This window comes from Scyliorhinus canicula, chromosome 10, assembly GCF_902713615.1.
Source record: "Scyliorhinus canicula chromosome 10, sScyCan1.1, whole genome shotgun sequence".
NCBI lineage: Eukaryota > Metazoa > Chordata > Chondrichthyes > Carcharhiniformes > Scyliorhinidae > Scyliorhinus > Scyliorhinus canicula.
The window spans coordinates 47,537,301-47,554,956 of NC_052155.1; the positions used below are offsets into that span (position 1 = coordinate 47,537,301).

The 17,656-nt window shown below is 44.2% G+C and overlaps 1 protein-coding gene across 1 annotated transcript in view; it reads right to left on the bottom strand.

Moving 5' to 3' along the window:
* Positions 1-1,753: 1,753 nt before the first annotated feature.
* The window catches only part of elp6 (elongator acetyltransferase complex subunit 6), a 16,369-nt gene continuing 466 nt past the window's right edge, over positions 1,754-17,656 (bottom strand). Inside the window, exons 2-7 of the mRNA XM_038808859.1 lie at positions 15,236-15,314; positions 10,764-10,834; positions 8,600-8,733; positions 4,381-4,573; positions 3,599-3,745; positions 1,754-2,317 (exon numbers count right to left, since the gene is read on the bottom strand). Coding sequence (XP_038664787.1) covers positions 2,189-2,317; positions 3,599-3,745; positions 4,381-4,573; positions 8,600-8,733; positions 10,764-10,834; positions 15,236-15,314 — 753 coding nt within the window. The 3' untranslated portion in view covers positions 1,754-2,188. The remainder of the gene's footprint in view (positions 2,318-3,598; positions 3,746-4,380; positions 4,574-8,599; positions 8,734-10,763; positions 10,835-15,235; positions 15,315-17,656) is intronic.

Genomic DNA, 17,656 nt, shown 5'->3' on the forward strand with positions numbered 1-17,656 from the left:
TCACGGATCGACTTTTTCCATCCTGAACAGGGCTTTACTGACAGGGGTAGTGGATACTAAATACTCAGCGATCATAGTCTCGGATTATGCCCCGCACTGGGTGGACCTACGGGTGAGCGAGGGTGGCCAACGCCTGCATTGGAGATTGATGTCAGACTGTTAGCGGATGAAGTGGTGTGCGGACGGGTGAAGAAATGTATCCAGAACACCTGGAAGTTAATGATACGGGGGGGGAAGTCTTGGCTGCAATGGTCTGGGAAGCGCTGAAGGTGGTGGTCAGAGGGGAGCTAATCTTGATCGGGCCTACAGGGAGAAGGTAGACAGAGCAGAGACGGACCGATTAATAAGGGAAATACTTCAGGTCGACAGGAGATATGCGGAGACCCCAGAGGCAGGGCTTTTAAGGTTACGATGGAGGCTACAGGCGGAGTTTGGCTTGTTAACTACAGGAAAGGAGGTGGAACAGCTGAGGAAGGCAAGGGGTGATTTATGAATATGGAGAGGTGGCCAGCAGAATGCGTGCGCAGCAGCTCAGAAAGAGGGAGGCAGCCAGGGAGATTGGGAAAGCAAGGGACTGGAATGGCAACCTGGTCGGAGATTCAGCAGGGGTTAATAGAACGTTTAAGAAGTTTTATAGCAGGCTATATTAGTCGGAACTCCCAGCTGGCTAGAAGGGGATGAGGCAATTCTTAGGAAGGCTGAGGTTCCCGAAGGTGGACAAGGGGTTGGTGGAAGGGCTGAGGGCCCCGATTAGGATGGAAGAAATAGCAGAAGGGCTGAAGGCCATGCAGTCGGGTAAAGCCTCAGGACCGGATGGTGATCTGTTTATAGAGGGGAGCTTTCCCAGCCTGAGGGAGCTGGAGGAGAAATTTGAATTGACGGGTGGAAATGAGTTTAGGTACGTGCAGGCGCGAGATTTCCCACACAGGCAGGTTTCAACCTTCCCGCTCTTACCGTCAAGTGGGATACAGGACAGGGTAGTTTCCAGAATGTGGATGGGAGAAGGGGGTTGGGGGGGGGGGGGGTTTTGGGCATTTAAAATGAACTCATGGGGTCAGAGAAAACGCAGACAGAGGACCTGAAACACAAATGGGAAGAGGAGTTAGGAGAGGAGATCGAGGATGGTCTCTGGGCAGATGCATGGAGTAGAGTCAATGCGTCCACATATGCCAGGCTCAGCCTGATACAGTTTAAGGTCGTTCACTGGGCTCACATGACTGTGGCCCGGATGAGCAGGTTCTTTGGGGTAGAAGACAGGTAAGCAAGGTGTGCGGGAAGACCAGCGAACCATGTTCATATGTTCTGGGCATGCCTGAAGCTTAGGTGATTCTGGCAGGGGTTTGCGGATGTCCACAGTGTTAAAAACAAGGGTGGCACCGAGTCCAGAGGTGGCGATTTCCAGAGTGTCAGAAGATCCGGGAATCCAGGAGGAGAAAGAGGCAGACGTTCTGGCCTTTGCTTCCCTGGTAGCCCGGAGACGGATACTATTAGCTTGGAGGGATTCAAAGCCCCACAGTCAGAGACCTGGCTCACTTTCTCTGTCTGGAGAAAATCAAGATTGCCCTGAGGGGGTCAACGTTAGGGTTCGTCCAGAGGTGGCAGCCTTTCGTCGACTTCTTTGGGGAAAATTAACCGACGGGAGGGGTTGGTGTTTAGTTTAATTTAGATTAGGGTGCAAGAAAGGTGGGACCTGCGAGAGAGGAAGACGGCCTTTGCACTATGCTTATATTTGTATGTGCACTTTCTTCAGTTCCTGTTATAAAATCATAAATACCTCAATAAAACTTTTACAAAAAAAATATTTTCTTTTGCTCAGTTTGAACTGGTGAATACTGAAATAAACTGAGTTACGTGGATATGAGTCAATAAATGGAAATATTAAAGTTCCAGAGTTCAAAAATAGAAATTCTCGGTTCGGCACTGTAAAATTTATCTAGCAGATGAATCTTTGTGGATGAATTTATGCCTTACAAATGTGACATATAACAACTGAATACAATTGTTACACCCTTTGCAAATAAATGACCAAATACACATGCATCGAAAGAACCCCAAAGAAGTCGCTACTTGAAATCCAGACATCTCATACTTGTTCCACCCACATCATAACCAATTAGATTCATATGTATTTCAAAAGGTTGAGTCATTTCCACTCCTCACGTCAGTGAAGCAATTCCAAAATAATTCCCTACAGCACGGCAGATGAGGTTCCTCTAGCAAAAAAGGTCACATTTTTGTCTTGTATCTTGTACTGGAAGATTTTGTTGACATTCTTTTCAGACTTGACAGGCGAAGGGGAACGACAGGTCACCGTCAACTGTATGCATGAGAGATTTTTAAAAATCTTTTTAAAGAATTGTCACTCAGAATTCAAGAAGCACATGCTTATGCCCATAGTTTTTGTATGGTGCAAATTTGCCAGTATTCAAGGGCCCATTTAGACTACACATTAGCTTTGGTGTATAGTAATTTATATTCAATAAATTCAAAACCTCCAGGATCTTCTCAGAATAAGGATCTGCATCAACTCTGAAGGGAAGTGCAGGGAGACTTGTCATGGCACCCATCAACTGGGTCTGACAATACAAATCTAGTGTCATGCAAGGTTTACAAATCACTCCAAAGCTATTTATGGATTTCCTAGATATTTAATATGACATCAACTGTATTGAGATATTAGGGAACATTCCCTCATTGCTCTCTTTCCTAAATGATTGGGGAAAGGTCCCCATTTCCAGATATGCACTTTCATGAGATATTTTCTATATAAACAGGGGTCTATGCCTGGCTGACAGAAAATGCAGCTGAGTCCCAGTTGAAGTACAAGGACTGGGTGGTAGTATTACAGATGACAATAGCCATCAGGTATTCTTCCCCCCGGTAGTCATTCTTCCTACATGAGCTGGGACAGTGATAGAATTTTGATCATTCAGCTGCATTGTTCACCATACTGCACCAGGGATCACTCAATATTGAATAGGATTTATAGCATTTAAAAAAAAAACCCTTTCTACTTAATTGTCACTGAGGAAAACGTGCAAGATCTTTCAACTCAGCACAGATCCAGGATCCCAGTGCTTTCGGGCTTGTATGGCTCAGGATTTCACCATCACTGCACTACATTGGGCAGCGCAGCACCACAGTAGTTGCTTCACAGCGCCAAGGTCCCAGGTTCGATTCCCGGCTTGGGTCACTGTCTGTGCAGAGTCCCACATTCTCTATGTGTCTGCGTGGGTTTCCCCTGCGTGCTCTGATTTCCTCCCACATGTCGCGAAAGACATGCCGTTACGCAAATTGGATATTCTGAATTCTCCGTATGTACCCGAACAGGCGCCGGAGTTTTCACAGTAACTTCATTGCAGTATTAATATAAGACTACTTGTGACAATAAAGATTATTAATTGATAAGCCTGCAGAAAGAATCAGGCCTTATAAACCTATATGTCATTTATGAAGTAATTCAATTTAACTGAAAAATAATCAGCAGGATTATAGATCACTGGTATGTGAAATGTGACTATAGCTTATAATAGCCCTTAAAAACATTAATCAGTAATTAATGGAGCCAATTGTTTAAGCATCATTGCAACTGTCATACCTGACCATGGATATCCTTACAGTAGCCAGTAGTCAACCCTTCCACCTGTAATATCATGTGGCACTGGTGACTCAATGATTTGACAACAAAATTATTTTCTTCATCTTCTAAATCTTCTGTGTTATGCACCAATGTCACTATATTTCCCTGCAAGACAAATGATTTTCCCAAAAATATTGTTTGAGTGAGAGCATTAGTTGAGGACTTAAAGTACAACTTACAATTTGTATTGTGTAAGGACATGGGATTATCGAATTATCTTGTAATAAAGGATTCCCTATGGAATAGTGATCATGACTGCATGCTTCAATTCCAAATTCAGTACGAGGGCAATAAACTGGAATCTTATGAGGAGACATTGAGCAGTTTAGGCCTATGCTCGCTGGAGTAGAAGTTAGAATATGGAACTTACTAACACAGGGAGTGACATAGTACCGATATACCTAACTGAGGGGAGGGGCTAGATAAGCACAAGGGAGAAGTAAATACTGTAGAGGGTTATGCTGAAAGAATTACGAGGAAAGATGGAAGGGGGCTTGAGTGGACTCGCTGTGCTAAATGGCCCGTTTCTGTGCTGTATGGCTACTTAATTCAATGTATTTGGCATTGGTAATGGGCTAGCAATTCAGTACGTTTTAAGTAAAACTCCCACCATATCAAGTTGTGAAAATAAGTTCAGTACATTTTTGGATGTCTAGGATGACACTGAACTGTCACAAAAATCTAACAGGCTCAGCAACATCCTACAGGAGATTTGATAAGGGAGCAGGGGAGAAACTTACCATGAACTTTGAGCATACTGTAGCCCTGCAGTAATGCAGGAAATTCATGATATTTACAGGGCTCACTCCCAGGCTGAGCAAGACACTGAGGTCATCGATAATAAGCACAGGAAACCGCCAAGTGGTTTCACTGGTCTCCTGTAGTGATACACGAACAAAGTCATAGAGGCACTGGAGACTTGCATTGGGAGAGCTGGAAGACAAAATATTTACTAAAGAAATGCTGCCATGGCAAGCTGAAACATCATTCTGTAAATCAATTGTTTTGTTAAATACATGACGAACCAATAACTTGTTAAAATATTTGATTAATATTTATCCCTCAAACATCAGAAACAGAGATGATCTGGTAATCATATTGCCGTTTATGGGATTTAATATGCAAATTAGCTTCCACTCTTCCTATATCAGAATAGCGATTATACTTTTAAAGTACTTAATTCGTACCTCGTTCATATACATAGAATTTACAGTGCAGAAGAACTGCCATTCAGCCCATCGAGTCTGCACTGGCTCCTGGAAAAAGCACCCTACCCAAGGTTAACACATCCTCCTATCCCCATAACCCAGTAACCCCACCCAACACTAAGGGCAATTTTGGACACGAAGGGCAATTTATCATGGCCAATCCACCTAACCTGCACATCTTTGGACTGTGGGAGGAAACCGGAGCACCCGGAGGAAACCCACGCACACACGGGGAGGATGTGCAGACTCCGCACAGACAGTGACCCAAGCCGGAATCGAACCTGGGACCCTGGAGCGGTGAAGCGATTGCGCTATCCACAATGCTACCGTGCTGGGGAGGGAAGGCGGCCAGAATTGAAAGGTGCGACTACAGAGGGGAAGGCAGGCAGGGGGTTTGGGTCTTCCGAACCTGATGTATTATTACTGGGTGGCGAATGTGGAGAAGGTGCGGAGCTGGGTCAGAGGGGTTGATTCCCGGTGCATCAGAATGGTGGAGAGTTTGTGCAGGGAGTCGGGACCGAAAGCACTGGCAACAGCCCCGCTCCCGATAGCTCCGGGGAAATACTCAGGGAGTCCGGTAATAATAGCTTCATTGAAACTCTGGAGGCAGTTTTGCCAACACTTCGGGTTGGGGGCAGGGTCAAGGGAAATGCCGATTCAGGGGAACCATAAATTTGAGCCAGGGAAGTGGGATGGAAATTTTCAGAGATGGGAGGAGAAAGGAATTAAGACACTTAGAAGATTTGTTTATTGGGGGCCGTTCTGCAGGATTTAAAAATAAACTTTAGAGTACCCAATTTTATATTTATTTCCAATTAAGGGGCAATTTAGCGTGGCCAATCAACCTAGAACAGTACAGCACAGAACAGGCCCTTCGGCCCTCAATGTTGTGCCGAGCCATGATCACCCTACCCAAACCCACATATCCACCCTATACCCGTAACCCAACAATCCCCCCCTTAACCTTACATTTATTAGGACACTACGGGCAATTTAGCATGGCCAATCCACCTAACCCGCACATCTTTGGACTGTGGGAGGAAACCGGAGCACCCGGAGGAAACCCACGCACACAGGGGGAGGACGTGCAGACTCCACACAGACAGTGACCCAACCGGGAATCGAACCTGGGACCCTGGAGCTGTGAAGCATTTATGCTAACCACCATGCTACCCTGCTGCCCCACCTAACCTGCATATTTTGAGTTGTCGGCGTGAAACCCACGTAGACATGGGGAGAATATGCAAACTCCACATGGACAGTGACCCAGGGCCAGGATTCGAACCCGGGTCCTCAGTGCCGTAGTCCCAGTCCTAACCACTGCATCACATGCCACCTGTTTTGCAGGATTGAAAGAGGTGAGAGCGAAGTATGGGTGGTGCAGTGGGAAATATTTAGATACATGCAGATTCAAAGCATTGCCAGAAAGCAGATACAGAGCTCCCCATAGAGCCGGCTTCCATATTGCTGGAGGAGTTGCTGACGACAGGGGGACTGGAAAAGGTGGTAGCGTCAGTGCTTTACGGGACTATTTTGGAAGAGAAGACGCTGCTGGAAGGGATCAAGGCAAAGTGGGAGGAAGAGTTGGGAGAGGGTATGGAGGAGTTCTGGTGTGAGGAGCTCTGGAGGGTGAACGCCGCCACCTCGTGTGCAAGGTTGGGGCTGATACAGCTGAGGGTGGTATGTAGAGCACACCTTCAAGGGAGAGGATGAGCCGGCTCTTTGAGGGGGTAGAAAATGTGTGTGAACGTTGCAGGAGGGGCCCCGCAAACCACGTTCATATGTTTTGGTCCTGTCTAAAGCTGGAGGATTATTGGACAGAGGTGTTAGGGTAATCTCTAAAGTGGTGCACGTGAAACTGGACCCGGGCCCTCGGGAGGCCATATTTGGGGTGTCGGACCAGCCAGGGTTGGAAATGGGCGCAGAGGCAGATGTTGTAGCCTTCACCTCGTTGATTGTCCGAAGGCGGATCCTGTTACGGTGGAGGGGCGGCGATGACTTGCTGTAATTCTTGACTCTTGAAAAGGTCAAATTTGAACTGAGGGGAAGGATGAAGGGGTTCTACAATTCATGGGCGTTATTCATTATGCACTTTGGATTACATTGAATATTTTGGGGGGGGGGGGGGGGGGGGGGGGGGGGGTGTGGCTGGGACTGTATGTGTTAATGGTGACTATGGGTGACTCCGGATTCCTTTTTGTTACTTGTTTATGTTAACATGCTAATGTTTGGAGGTTTGGTGGGAGGATGGGATCATGGATATTGATATGGGGATTGACATTGCATTCGTTAATGATGATTGTTTATTTTCGGGTTTACATTTGGGAGAAAATGTGCAAAAGGAGAATAGAAATATATATATATATATATATATATTTTTAAAAGTATTTAATTGGTTGTAAAGCATTTTGAAACATCCAGAGATCGTGAAAGGTTTTACATTTTAAAATTTGATTTAAAAAAATGAAACAGTCCACAAAAAATGTTTAACTACCTTTCATACATTCTTCATACTGCCGTGGCCAGCAGATACATTTTAACCATTGTGTCAGTCTCCCAATGTCTCACGTCTACAGTCCCTCTCTTTTCAAGGGCGTTCTCTACATAGTCAACAGGACAAGGCTCTGGCACAGACTTTAACATTGACCGCTGCTCTCAAGAGCTATGTTTCAATTACCAGATAACAGTATTCACACAACTGTTAAAACCCAAGGCCAATAATGCTGTCACAGATAAAAAGACTGGCATCCCTGAAAGTTCTATCTCCCATGGGGCTGAGAACACAGAGCTCAGGGAAGGGGGGGGGGGGGGGGGGGGGGGGGGGGGCAGCCTCACTGTTTTTCCAATTCTCACCGATGAAGTAGTCCCGAGGCCCGAATGAATAATTCTGAGATTTTGCATTTGAATCCCACCACAGCAGTGTGAGATCTTAAATGTAGTTTAAAAAAAGATGGTAAATGGAGCTCATATCTATGAGCAGTTACAACTATTGTCTCATCTCAACAGTTCTCAGATTATTAGAATCTTTACTAAAGACAGTGGCCTTACCAAACCAGACTAACAGACAGACATCAGACTACTTAAGATGCTTTGGACACATGGGCGTTGTGTTTCTTTTTATTCCTTCTCAGGACGGACATGGGCATTGCTATTAAGACTGACATTTACGGCTTCTCTTGATGGTCGTATGATTTTAATGCAACTAAATAATGTTCAAGGTGCAATTCAGAGCACAGTTAAGTCAACCAAGCTGGCAAAAAACTGGAGTTAATTTAGGCCAGGCTGGGTCAGGTAAACAGGTTCTCTTCCATAGAGAACAATCAGTCATCAGGTGTAATAGGGAGTACCTTCTTGAAAAAGTGCTTCAAGCAATACTACAAATTTCAGGTGCTGACAGCCCCTTTGGAATCCCTGCTGTGCAGGAGGCAGCCATTTGGCCCAGCGAGTCTGCTCCGACCTTCCAAAAATAAAAAGAGAGCAACCTACCCAAGCCCAACCACCTGCCCCATCCCTGTAACCCCACCTAACCATTGGACACCAAGGGGCAATTCAGTGTGGCCAGTCTACCTACCTGCACATCCTTGGACTGCATTATGCATTTCCTGTTCTTCTATCTGAGAAACGTAATTACTAAGGGAAGTCAAAAGAACTAGAATTAATTGAGAACTCCAATTTCTACAACTCCCTGAAGTAAGAATCATAATCCACAAAACTGTATGTCACAATTTACAACATTACTCAGGTCCCTTACCTTAGAAACTGCAACGGTGATGGTATTTGTGATGCACTTTCCTGCCCGTTATTAAGTATGAGATCAAGCGAAGACCGGAGTCCTTCCAGAAACACTAGCTGTCCTTTTTCTCTGGCTGCAGATAGATGAACTCCCTGTAACACAAGGTATTACAACTTTGGTTATACCTTCTATAACCTTGAGTCCACACTAGAACAACTTATTTGTAACGCACCTCTGTAACAAAACATCCCAAGTCGATTATAAAACTAAATACAACAATGAGCTACAAAAGGAAATAGTAAGTCAGAAGTTGTATCAAACAGGTGTTTCAAAGGAAGTGAGGCAGAAAGCATTAGAGAGGAAATTCCAGACCTTGGGGCCCAATAAACTGACGGTGCATCCACCAAAAATTGAGTGATTAAAATCGGGGATGCTCAAGATGCCAGAATTTGATGGGGCTTCAGCAAATCACAGAGATAGGGATGGGCAAGGCCATGGAGAGATTTGAGAATTTTAGAATCAAGGCATTGCTGAATCAAAAGCCAATGCAAGTCACTGAGCACAGGGGTAACAGGAAGACAGGACTTGGTGCAAGTTAAAAGATAGGTAAGCAGAATTTTGATGACCTCAGGTTCACAGTGGGAGGCAAACCAGGACTGTGTTGGAATAGTCAAGTTCAGGTGTAACAAAGGGATTGAGGATTTCAACAGAGTTCAGCCGAGATGGGACAACGTAGCAGAGATGGATGTAAGCAATTTTAGCGATGGCAGAAATATGTGGCCAGAAGTTCATCTCCGATTCAAATGGGACAACAGATTGCAAACATATTAATTGTGTCTCGGACTGTTCCCAGGGAAGAGGAACAAAGTTTCACACAGGGACCAATAACAGTGGCTTCATTCTTTCCAATAATGAATTGGAGGAAATTTTTGCTCACCCAGCAGTGGTTGTTAGAGAACCAGTTATGATAATTTAACAAAGGAGGAGTCCAGAGAGGTGGTAGTTAGGTAGAGCCAGTGGTCGTCAACGTACATGTAAAAATGAATGGTGCAATATCGGATGATGTTATCAAGGCAAAGCATGTAGATGAGAAATAGGAGGGAGAAAGAATAGAACCTTGGCGGACACCAAGAAGCAATGGTGTGGGAGCAGCAAGAGAAGACATTACAACTTGTGCTACCATGTGGGCAGCACAGTAGCACAAGTGGCTAGCACTGTGGCTTCACAGCGCCAGGGTCCCAGGTTCGATTCCCCACTGGTTCACTGGCTGTGCGGAGTCTGCACATTTTCCTCGTGTCTGCATGGGTTTCCTCCCACAGTCCAAATATGTGCCGATTAAGTGGATTGGCCATGATAAATTGCCCTTAGTGACCAAAAAGGTTAGGAGGAGGGGTTATTGGGTTACGGGGATAGGGTGGAAGTAAGGGCTTAAGTGGGTCGGTGCAGACTCGATGGGTCGAATGGTCTCCTTCTGCACTGTATGTTCTACGTTCTAACTTATAAAATCCACACAGTTAACTGGCCGAAAGTGAAGAGGCATTGAAGGAGGATGGTGTGGTAAATTGTGCCAATGTCTGAATCAGGACAAGAAGTGTGAGTATTGATGGGTTTGCCTTTGTGACAATCACACAGGGTGTCATTTGCGAACTTGCGTTCACACCAGCGAACGTGGGAACCAGGAGTGGGTTGATCAGGAGTTTAGTGGGAATTGGGTTCAGGCAGGAGGAGGATCTAATGAAGAAGAACAGAAAAAGTATGAAGGAAGACAGGAGAAATAAAATAGGGTGTGACCTCACAGGTAGCAGGGTGGGCGGGGGGCACATGGTAGAGGCAGCTGATCAGATGGTGTCAATGTTAGTGACAAAATCTATGAGCTCCTCATAGTTATTGTTGGAACAAAAAGCTGAAGACGACCAAGGAAGTGCTGGATAGTCAAGAGGGAGTCATCACATAAGGAATACAGATGACCAAAGCAGTATTAGTTCATAATCAACCATTCAGCACATTTGCTCCGCCCCATTGTCCCTGTTAGTATGACAAACTTAGTTGTGGATATAATATTAGAAACGTACAAAAACAGAAAAACAGTGGTAAAAATTTAAAATATACACTTAATGTAGCATTAAATTATCTTCAATAAACACCATACAAATGAACAAGCCCCGCTATGTTCCATACTTACCAGCTTTTGGGCAACGAGGTTGTAATGATTAAAAGACTGGACCAGGCCAAGAAAGCAAACTTTGCAACCTCCTGAAAAACAAACATCACGCTAAGTACTTTTTTAAAAAAACAAGCTGCGTAATTTAAACTGGGTTTCTACTCTCGATTTCCCCAAAATGCTCTCTCAGGATAAGTTGACTCCCCAAATCATCATTTTCCGTCTTCCATTAACTCTACAGAAATCTAGTGACAAGTTAAACAAAGCACACCCTTACAGAAATCCAACACTGCATCGAAGTCAGAATTCCAATTAGTCATACCCAATATATACAAGTTGTACAAAACAAATGAGGACTGGCTTGTTCTTGCCTGTGTCCCAGGATTTTCTTCTCTAACATAGTCAAATAAATATCAGGAGACTCGACAGAAACCTTTAAAATTATGAAGCACTTTGGCAGGGTTAAATGGAGAAACTTATGGTTGAATCCAGAACAAGAGGCCACAAACAAATCAAAGAAAGAATATAGAAGGAATTTCTTGACATGTGGAGTGGTCAAAGCATCAATCATCTCAACAGAGCGTTGATGTATACAAGAGGAAAAGGGGACATTAGAGTGAGAGTAGGCTGGTGTAAAGTATAAACAATCAGATATACCATCTGGAATGTACAATACAGACTGGTCTTTTTAATACTTGCTTGTCAAATGGGCTCAGATTGCAAGAAACTGGTCAGACTGTAAACAGTGGAAAAGTTTCCAGTAGGCATCTTTGGGTAGTGAGCAGCTATGGAAAATTGAGGGTCCTTTTTTGAATGTCCTGCCCAATTTGTGAGATGGGACCAGAACCAACTGTACCAGCTTCCCGGGATAATTCAGGTATGTGAATCATACAAATATCATAAAATCCCTACAGTGCAGAAGGAGGCAATTCGGCCCATCAATTCTACATTGACTCTCCTGAAGAGCACCGTACCTAGACCCACACCCTACCCCGTAACCCCACCTAACCTTTGGGACACCAAGGATCAATTTAGCATGGCTAATTCACCTAACCTGCACGTCTTTGGACCATGGGAGGAAACCAGAGTACCTGGATGAAACGCACACAGACACAGGGAGAAAGTGCAAACACCACCCAGTCACCCAAGGCTGGAATTGAACCCGAGTTTCCAGGACTGAGGCAGCAATGCTAACCACTGTGCCACCGTGCTGCCCCATATGCTAGAGTAATGAAAAGGATAAGCATGAATAAAAAAGGTTATTCACTTGATCAAAATCCATCCTTCTATGGTTAAGCTACTCTACCATGGACCCTCACCTAGTTTATTGAGGAAAATGTTTGCTTGGATACTCCCTAAAGGCTCCTATTGTCTATAATTTCTCCTTGTAGTTCGTTTTACTACAGGACCAGGTTGTGGAAAATTACTTGACTGCAGACAAAGCCATTCCAATCCATCAGACCATTAATTGTAATGCATCATCCCATGAAGGATGTGAATCCCACTCTTACTCCACCCATTATACTGTTGTCACCAAGTCGATCCAAGTATATTCGGAGCTCGAATCTGTGCCAAAAGTAGACAAATACACCCAAAAGCTATCTAGCAAAGTCCCGTAGTATCTAGAATCGAATCCCTACAGCCAGAAACACTCTCCATTCTGAACCCCAAGTGAATGTCTCCTGAAAATCACTCCAGGTGATTGTCACGCGAGTGTTTCCAAACACCACTCCCAAAACATGCTTTAAAATCTTCTCTCAGGGTGGCACGGTGGTGCAGTGGCTAGCACTGATGCCTCACAGCGTCAGGGACACGGGTTCAATTCCAGCCTTGGACAATTATCTGTGGAGTCTGCACGTTCTCCCTGTGTTTGCATGGGTTTCCTCGGGGTGCTCAGGTTTCCTCCCACAGTCCAAAGATGTACATGTTAGGTGGATTGGCCAGGCTAAATTGCCCCTTAGTGTCCAAAAGGTTAGGTGGGGGTTATTGCGTGGTGGGGGTTATTGCGTGATGGGATAGCGTAGGGTGTGGGCTTAGATAGGGTGCTCTTTCAGAGGGTCAGTGCAGATTTAATGGGCAGAATGGCCTCCTTCTCCACTGTAGGGATTCTGTGACTTCATTCCCAGGATCATTCTTGCTAACCTCATCTGGGACCCCTCCAAGGCCAACACATCCTTCCTTACATACCAGTCCCAAAACAGCTCACTATATTCCAAATGATAAGTGTTAATTACTGGCAGTTAATACCTCTGGCATTGAAAATGAAACTATTTGAAATATGGTGTTTCGATATTTAATGGTTCCAAGAGAGCTTAAAAAGTTTAAACATTTTGAATTCATCTTGAATTTATTTTTTTAAAACTTTCAAAATCCAAAGAAAGGCGCACACCACTGGGTTCGAGGCAAATCTAGTAGGTGAAAAGGGCAATGGTGCAGTAACTATGGCAAGGAGAGGAGAAATAGTGCAAGAGAGAGAGCCTCCATTTGGCCCCAAATGTTTTGGATGTTAGCAGCCCAGTAATAAAACAATCAATTTGGGAGAGCCAAGCCCCTGTCTGTCTGTCCCATTGGAGCAGGCTTTGGGATTCTTACCGCCCCAAATAAAATACTTGGGGAGACCGTGGCATAGTGGTATTGTCACTGGACTAGTAATCCAGGGACCCAGAGGCATGCTCTGGGGTCCTGGGTTAGAATCCCACCATGGCAGATGGTGAAATTTGAATTCAATAATAATCTGGAATTAGAAGTCTAAAGGTGACCATGAAACCATTGTCAACTGTTGTTAAAACACGTCTGGTTCACTCCGTACTTACCTGGTCTGGCCTACATTTCATAACTATGATGTAGTCTTTTTTTGTGGATCGTAAAATCCTGAGTTCAGAAAGAGGCCATTCGGTCCATTGAGTTTGCACCGAACCTCTGAGAGGGCACACAACCCCGACCCCCACCTTATCCCCTGTAACCCATCTTTCCACACCAAGGACAAATTTAGCATGGCCAATCTACCTAACCTGAACATTTTTAGACGATAAATTCAGGAAATATAGGTAGCTATAAGTGCAGGGTTGAATTCAAAACACAAGCTATTCAATGCTGTCAACTTGTCATCCAAGTCATCTAATATCGCACATTTATATCTGTAAGTCAATCAGTTAATAGCCAAAGCACTGTGGATTAATTGTAACATTTGTAACCTCGACCTTATTTTATCGCTAACTCAATATTGAATAATCCCATATCAGTAATAACGTAAGGGTGCAACAGCACGGTTTTGCTGGAGCTGGACAAGTCATTCAGAGATTTGGAATACTGTAGCAATCTGGACTTGAAAGCTGAAATATCGTGACAGTAGTTTATTAATTAAATTCAGTTCGTCAGGAAATCTGGAATGAAAAGCTAGCATCAGACATGGTGCCTGCGAAACTATCAGACTGTTGAAAAAAATGAATTGATTCACTCGTGTTATTTTGTTACGGAGATTTGCCATCCTTATCCAGTCTGAGCTGTAGCGGACTCCAGACCCACACAAACGTAGTGTAAAAATAACAGAAGCCAACGTTTATTCTTCAAACAAAATCACTGAAGCTGATTTTCTGGTCAGTAAACTGTGAAATGGGTGAGTAACCCACTTAATTACTTTCTCATGGGCAATTAGGAATGGACAATAAATTCTGGCCTTGCCAGCAACACCCTCATACCGAGAATGAATAAAAACAATCTATTTACATATTCAACGTTTAAAGTTTACTGTTTAGTTGGCTCCAAATTGTTAGTTCATGACCATGTTATTTGACCTTTGATGAATGGGAAGACTTAATTTACCCAACAATTGGTAGGTATTTTAATGGAAGGCTGGTGGTATAATTAGAAATATGTTGATCCAATAATATTTAGCAAGCCAAAGGCATCATTCAGTCCTAGGCATCAATTCCAACCTTGGTCGACTGACTGTGTGGAGTTTGCACATTCTCTCCATGTCTGCGTAGGTCTCCTGCGAGTGCTCTGGTTTCCTCCCCCAATCCAATGAGGTGCAGGTTAGGTGGATTGGCCATGTAAAATTGCCCCCAAGCGTCCGAGAGTTGTGTGGGGTCACTGGGTCTAGGTAGAGTGGTCTTCCGAAGGGTTGAAGACTTGACGGACCAAGTGGCCTCCTTCTGAACTGTAGGGTTCTATGATTCTACAAATGATCAGATTGCCATTCATACAGTTTAACAAGCAAAGTGAAGGGTTAAGTAGTTATTTGATGCCTGGTTGAATATTGTGGTCTGGCTTACTCGACCCCCCCCCCCCAAAGCTTATCCCCCAAAGCGCCTGATCACCTTGTTTGTCAAATATCAATCCATCTCATGCGAGTGACATCAATGTCAAACAGTGTGCAAGTTGCATCTTCAGTGAAGCAACAGTTCATGGTCTGTAAACAATACACTCAATACTGCAACACTCCAATACACATCCAGCTCAATGTTACCCCCAAAGAAAGGAAAATCACTCACCTTTGAGATAAAAAGAAAGAAAGTGGTGCACAAGGAAAGTGCCATCTGTCAGCTTGTCACACAGAAGCACGGCTTTTCCCTGTTTTGAAGAGGAACAAACATTTGTCAAGGAGAAAACCACTGCTTGTTCATTTTCTTCCTTTTCGCAGTTTCCTGCAATAATTTCACCATTGGGAGGATGTTCACGCAAAAACGTCACAAAGAGGCATTGAGGATTTTTATGGGGGGGGGGGGGGGGGGGGGGGGGGAGAAAGAGAAAGAGTTCGGAGACATTTCTTAATGAAAAATTGTTTGCATATAATGGTTTAACCATGGAACAAAATGTGCAGGAACAGGCTATGCAGCACTTCAGGCATTCTCCCATTAGATCATGGCTGACTTGCATTAGAAAATGCATTTACCCACCTTTGTTCCACATCCCTTCATACCCTAACTCCAACAAAAATCTGCATTTTAGTAATGAAAGCTGCAACTGTTCCCGCAGCTACAGCCTTTATGGTGGTGTTCCAGATTATCCTGATTTCATCCTTAAACATCTCAATTTAAAGTTCATGTCCCCATATTCTCGAGCAACAACGGGACAGTATTTAACCCAATCAAATCCTTGAACATCTTAAACACCTCAATCAGTTCCCCCAATTCCTTGACTCAAGGGTCACAAGCCAAATTTACGAAACTCGTCTTCTCTTCCTAATTTGAAGCTCTGGTATCAATCGGATGAATTATTCATGCTCCCTTCAAGGCCAAAATATCTCTCCTGAAGTGCAGTGCTCAAAACCAAACCCAGTACTCCAGGTGAGCCCCGACCAAGGGTCTGTGTAACTGAAGCATTTCTCCCCTTTGTATCCCAGCCCCTTGACACGGAGGCCAACATTCCTTTTGTGCTTGCCTGCTGGGTTTTAATGGTTTGAGCACCTAGACTTCCAAATTTCTGATTGCGTGGGTACGAGGCTATTGCATCTTAAAATAGCATATAAATATTTTCTTGCAGAAGAACTTGAGGTTTTGGGAAGAGAAGTTGCAGGATTATTTTCCAATTGCTGCAGCAATAATTTCCTTTGTGTATTCCATCTCCAGAACGGCTTACCATCAGACAATCACAGATGCTGATTTTTAGCAAAGCCTTCTGATGGCTCAGCAAGACTATGAGTAACTGAAAAGAATAAACTGGCTGGGTCTCATTTCTATGGGTGAAATGGTTGAGGGGTGACATTACTGAGCTATTTTAAATTAGGATAGGCTGTTGTTAGTTTGCACAGAGAGTGTTTCTGCTTGTGAGAAGAGAAAACCTGAGGCCATAAAGAGAAATATAATTATGAAAAGCTCAAAAAGGGAATTCAGAAGAAACGGCATTATCAAGAGTGGTAAGAATGTGGAATTAACTACCATGGCAAGTGACTCAGGCAAAGAGTATAGATGCAACTAAGAGGTTAGATATGCTTACATGACTTTGAAAGTTGACTCTTAAATGCCCTCTGAGCAAACCAGCCAATCGTATCCAACTGCGAGAAAGTCGACAAGGAGGAATGAAACAATTTGAATCTCCCAGCAACGACCAAGGCACCAGGAAAGTAAACTGCAAACCCAGTCCTGTCAAACCATCCAAATGCTCCTCGCTAACCTCGAATGCACCAAGATTGAGAGAGCGCTGTCTCAGACTAGTTGAGCAACAGCCTGACATTGTCCATAAGGTATGATTCTATAAATATGTCCTAAACACCGCCATCATCGTTATCCCTGGCTATGTCCCTCCCTCCAAAAGGACAGACCCTCCACATTTGGCAACGCAGTCCTCTACAATCGCAAGGGAGGTGTCCTAAGAGTTCCCAACTTTGACTCTGGTCCCATGAAGTCTCATGGCATCAGGTCAAACACGGGCAAAGAAACCTCCTTCTGATTACCACCTACAATCACTTCTCTCCCCTACTCGGCTGATGAATCAATACTCCTCTATATTGAATATCACTTGGAAGAAGCATGGAAAGTGACATGGGTACAGCATGTACACTGGGTAGGAGTTTTCAATTTCCATCACAAAGAGTGGCTCAGTAGCACCATTCCGGACCAAGCCCGAAAAGACAAAAATGCGAGGCTGGGTTTTCGGGTTGTGGGGAAGAAACTAACAAGAGGGAAAAAACAACGTGACCTCATCCTCACCAATCGAATTGTCATAGATGCATCTGTCCATGACAGTATTAGGAGTGACCATCACACAGCCAACATGGAGACAAAGCACCGTCTTAACATCAACGATACCCTCCATTGTGTTGAGCAGCACGACCACCATGCTAAATGGGACAGGTTTCAAACAGATCTAACAAATCAAAACTGGGCATCCAGGAGGTATTGTGGACCATCAGCCGCAGAATTATGAACTACAATCTGTAAACTCATGGCCCAGCAAATACCATCAAGCCAGGG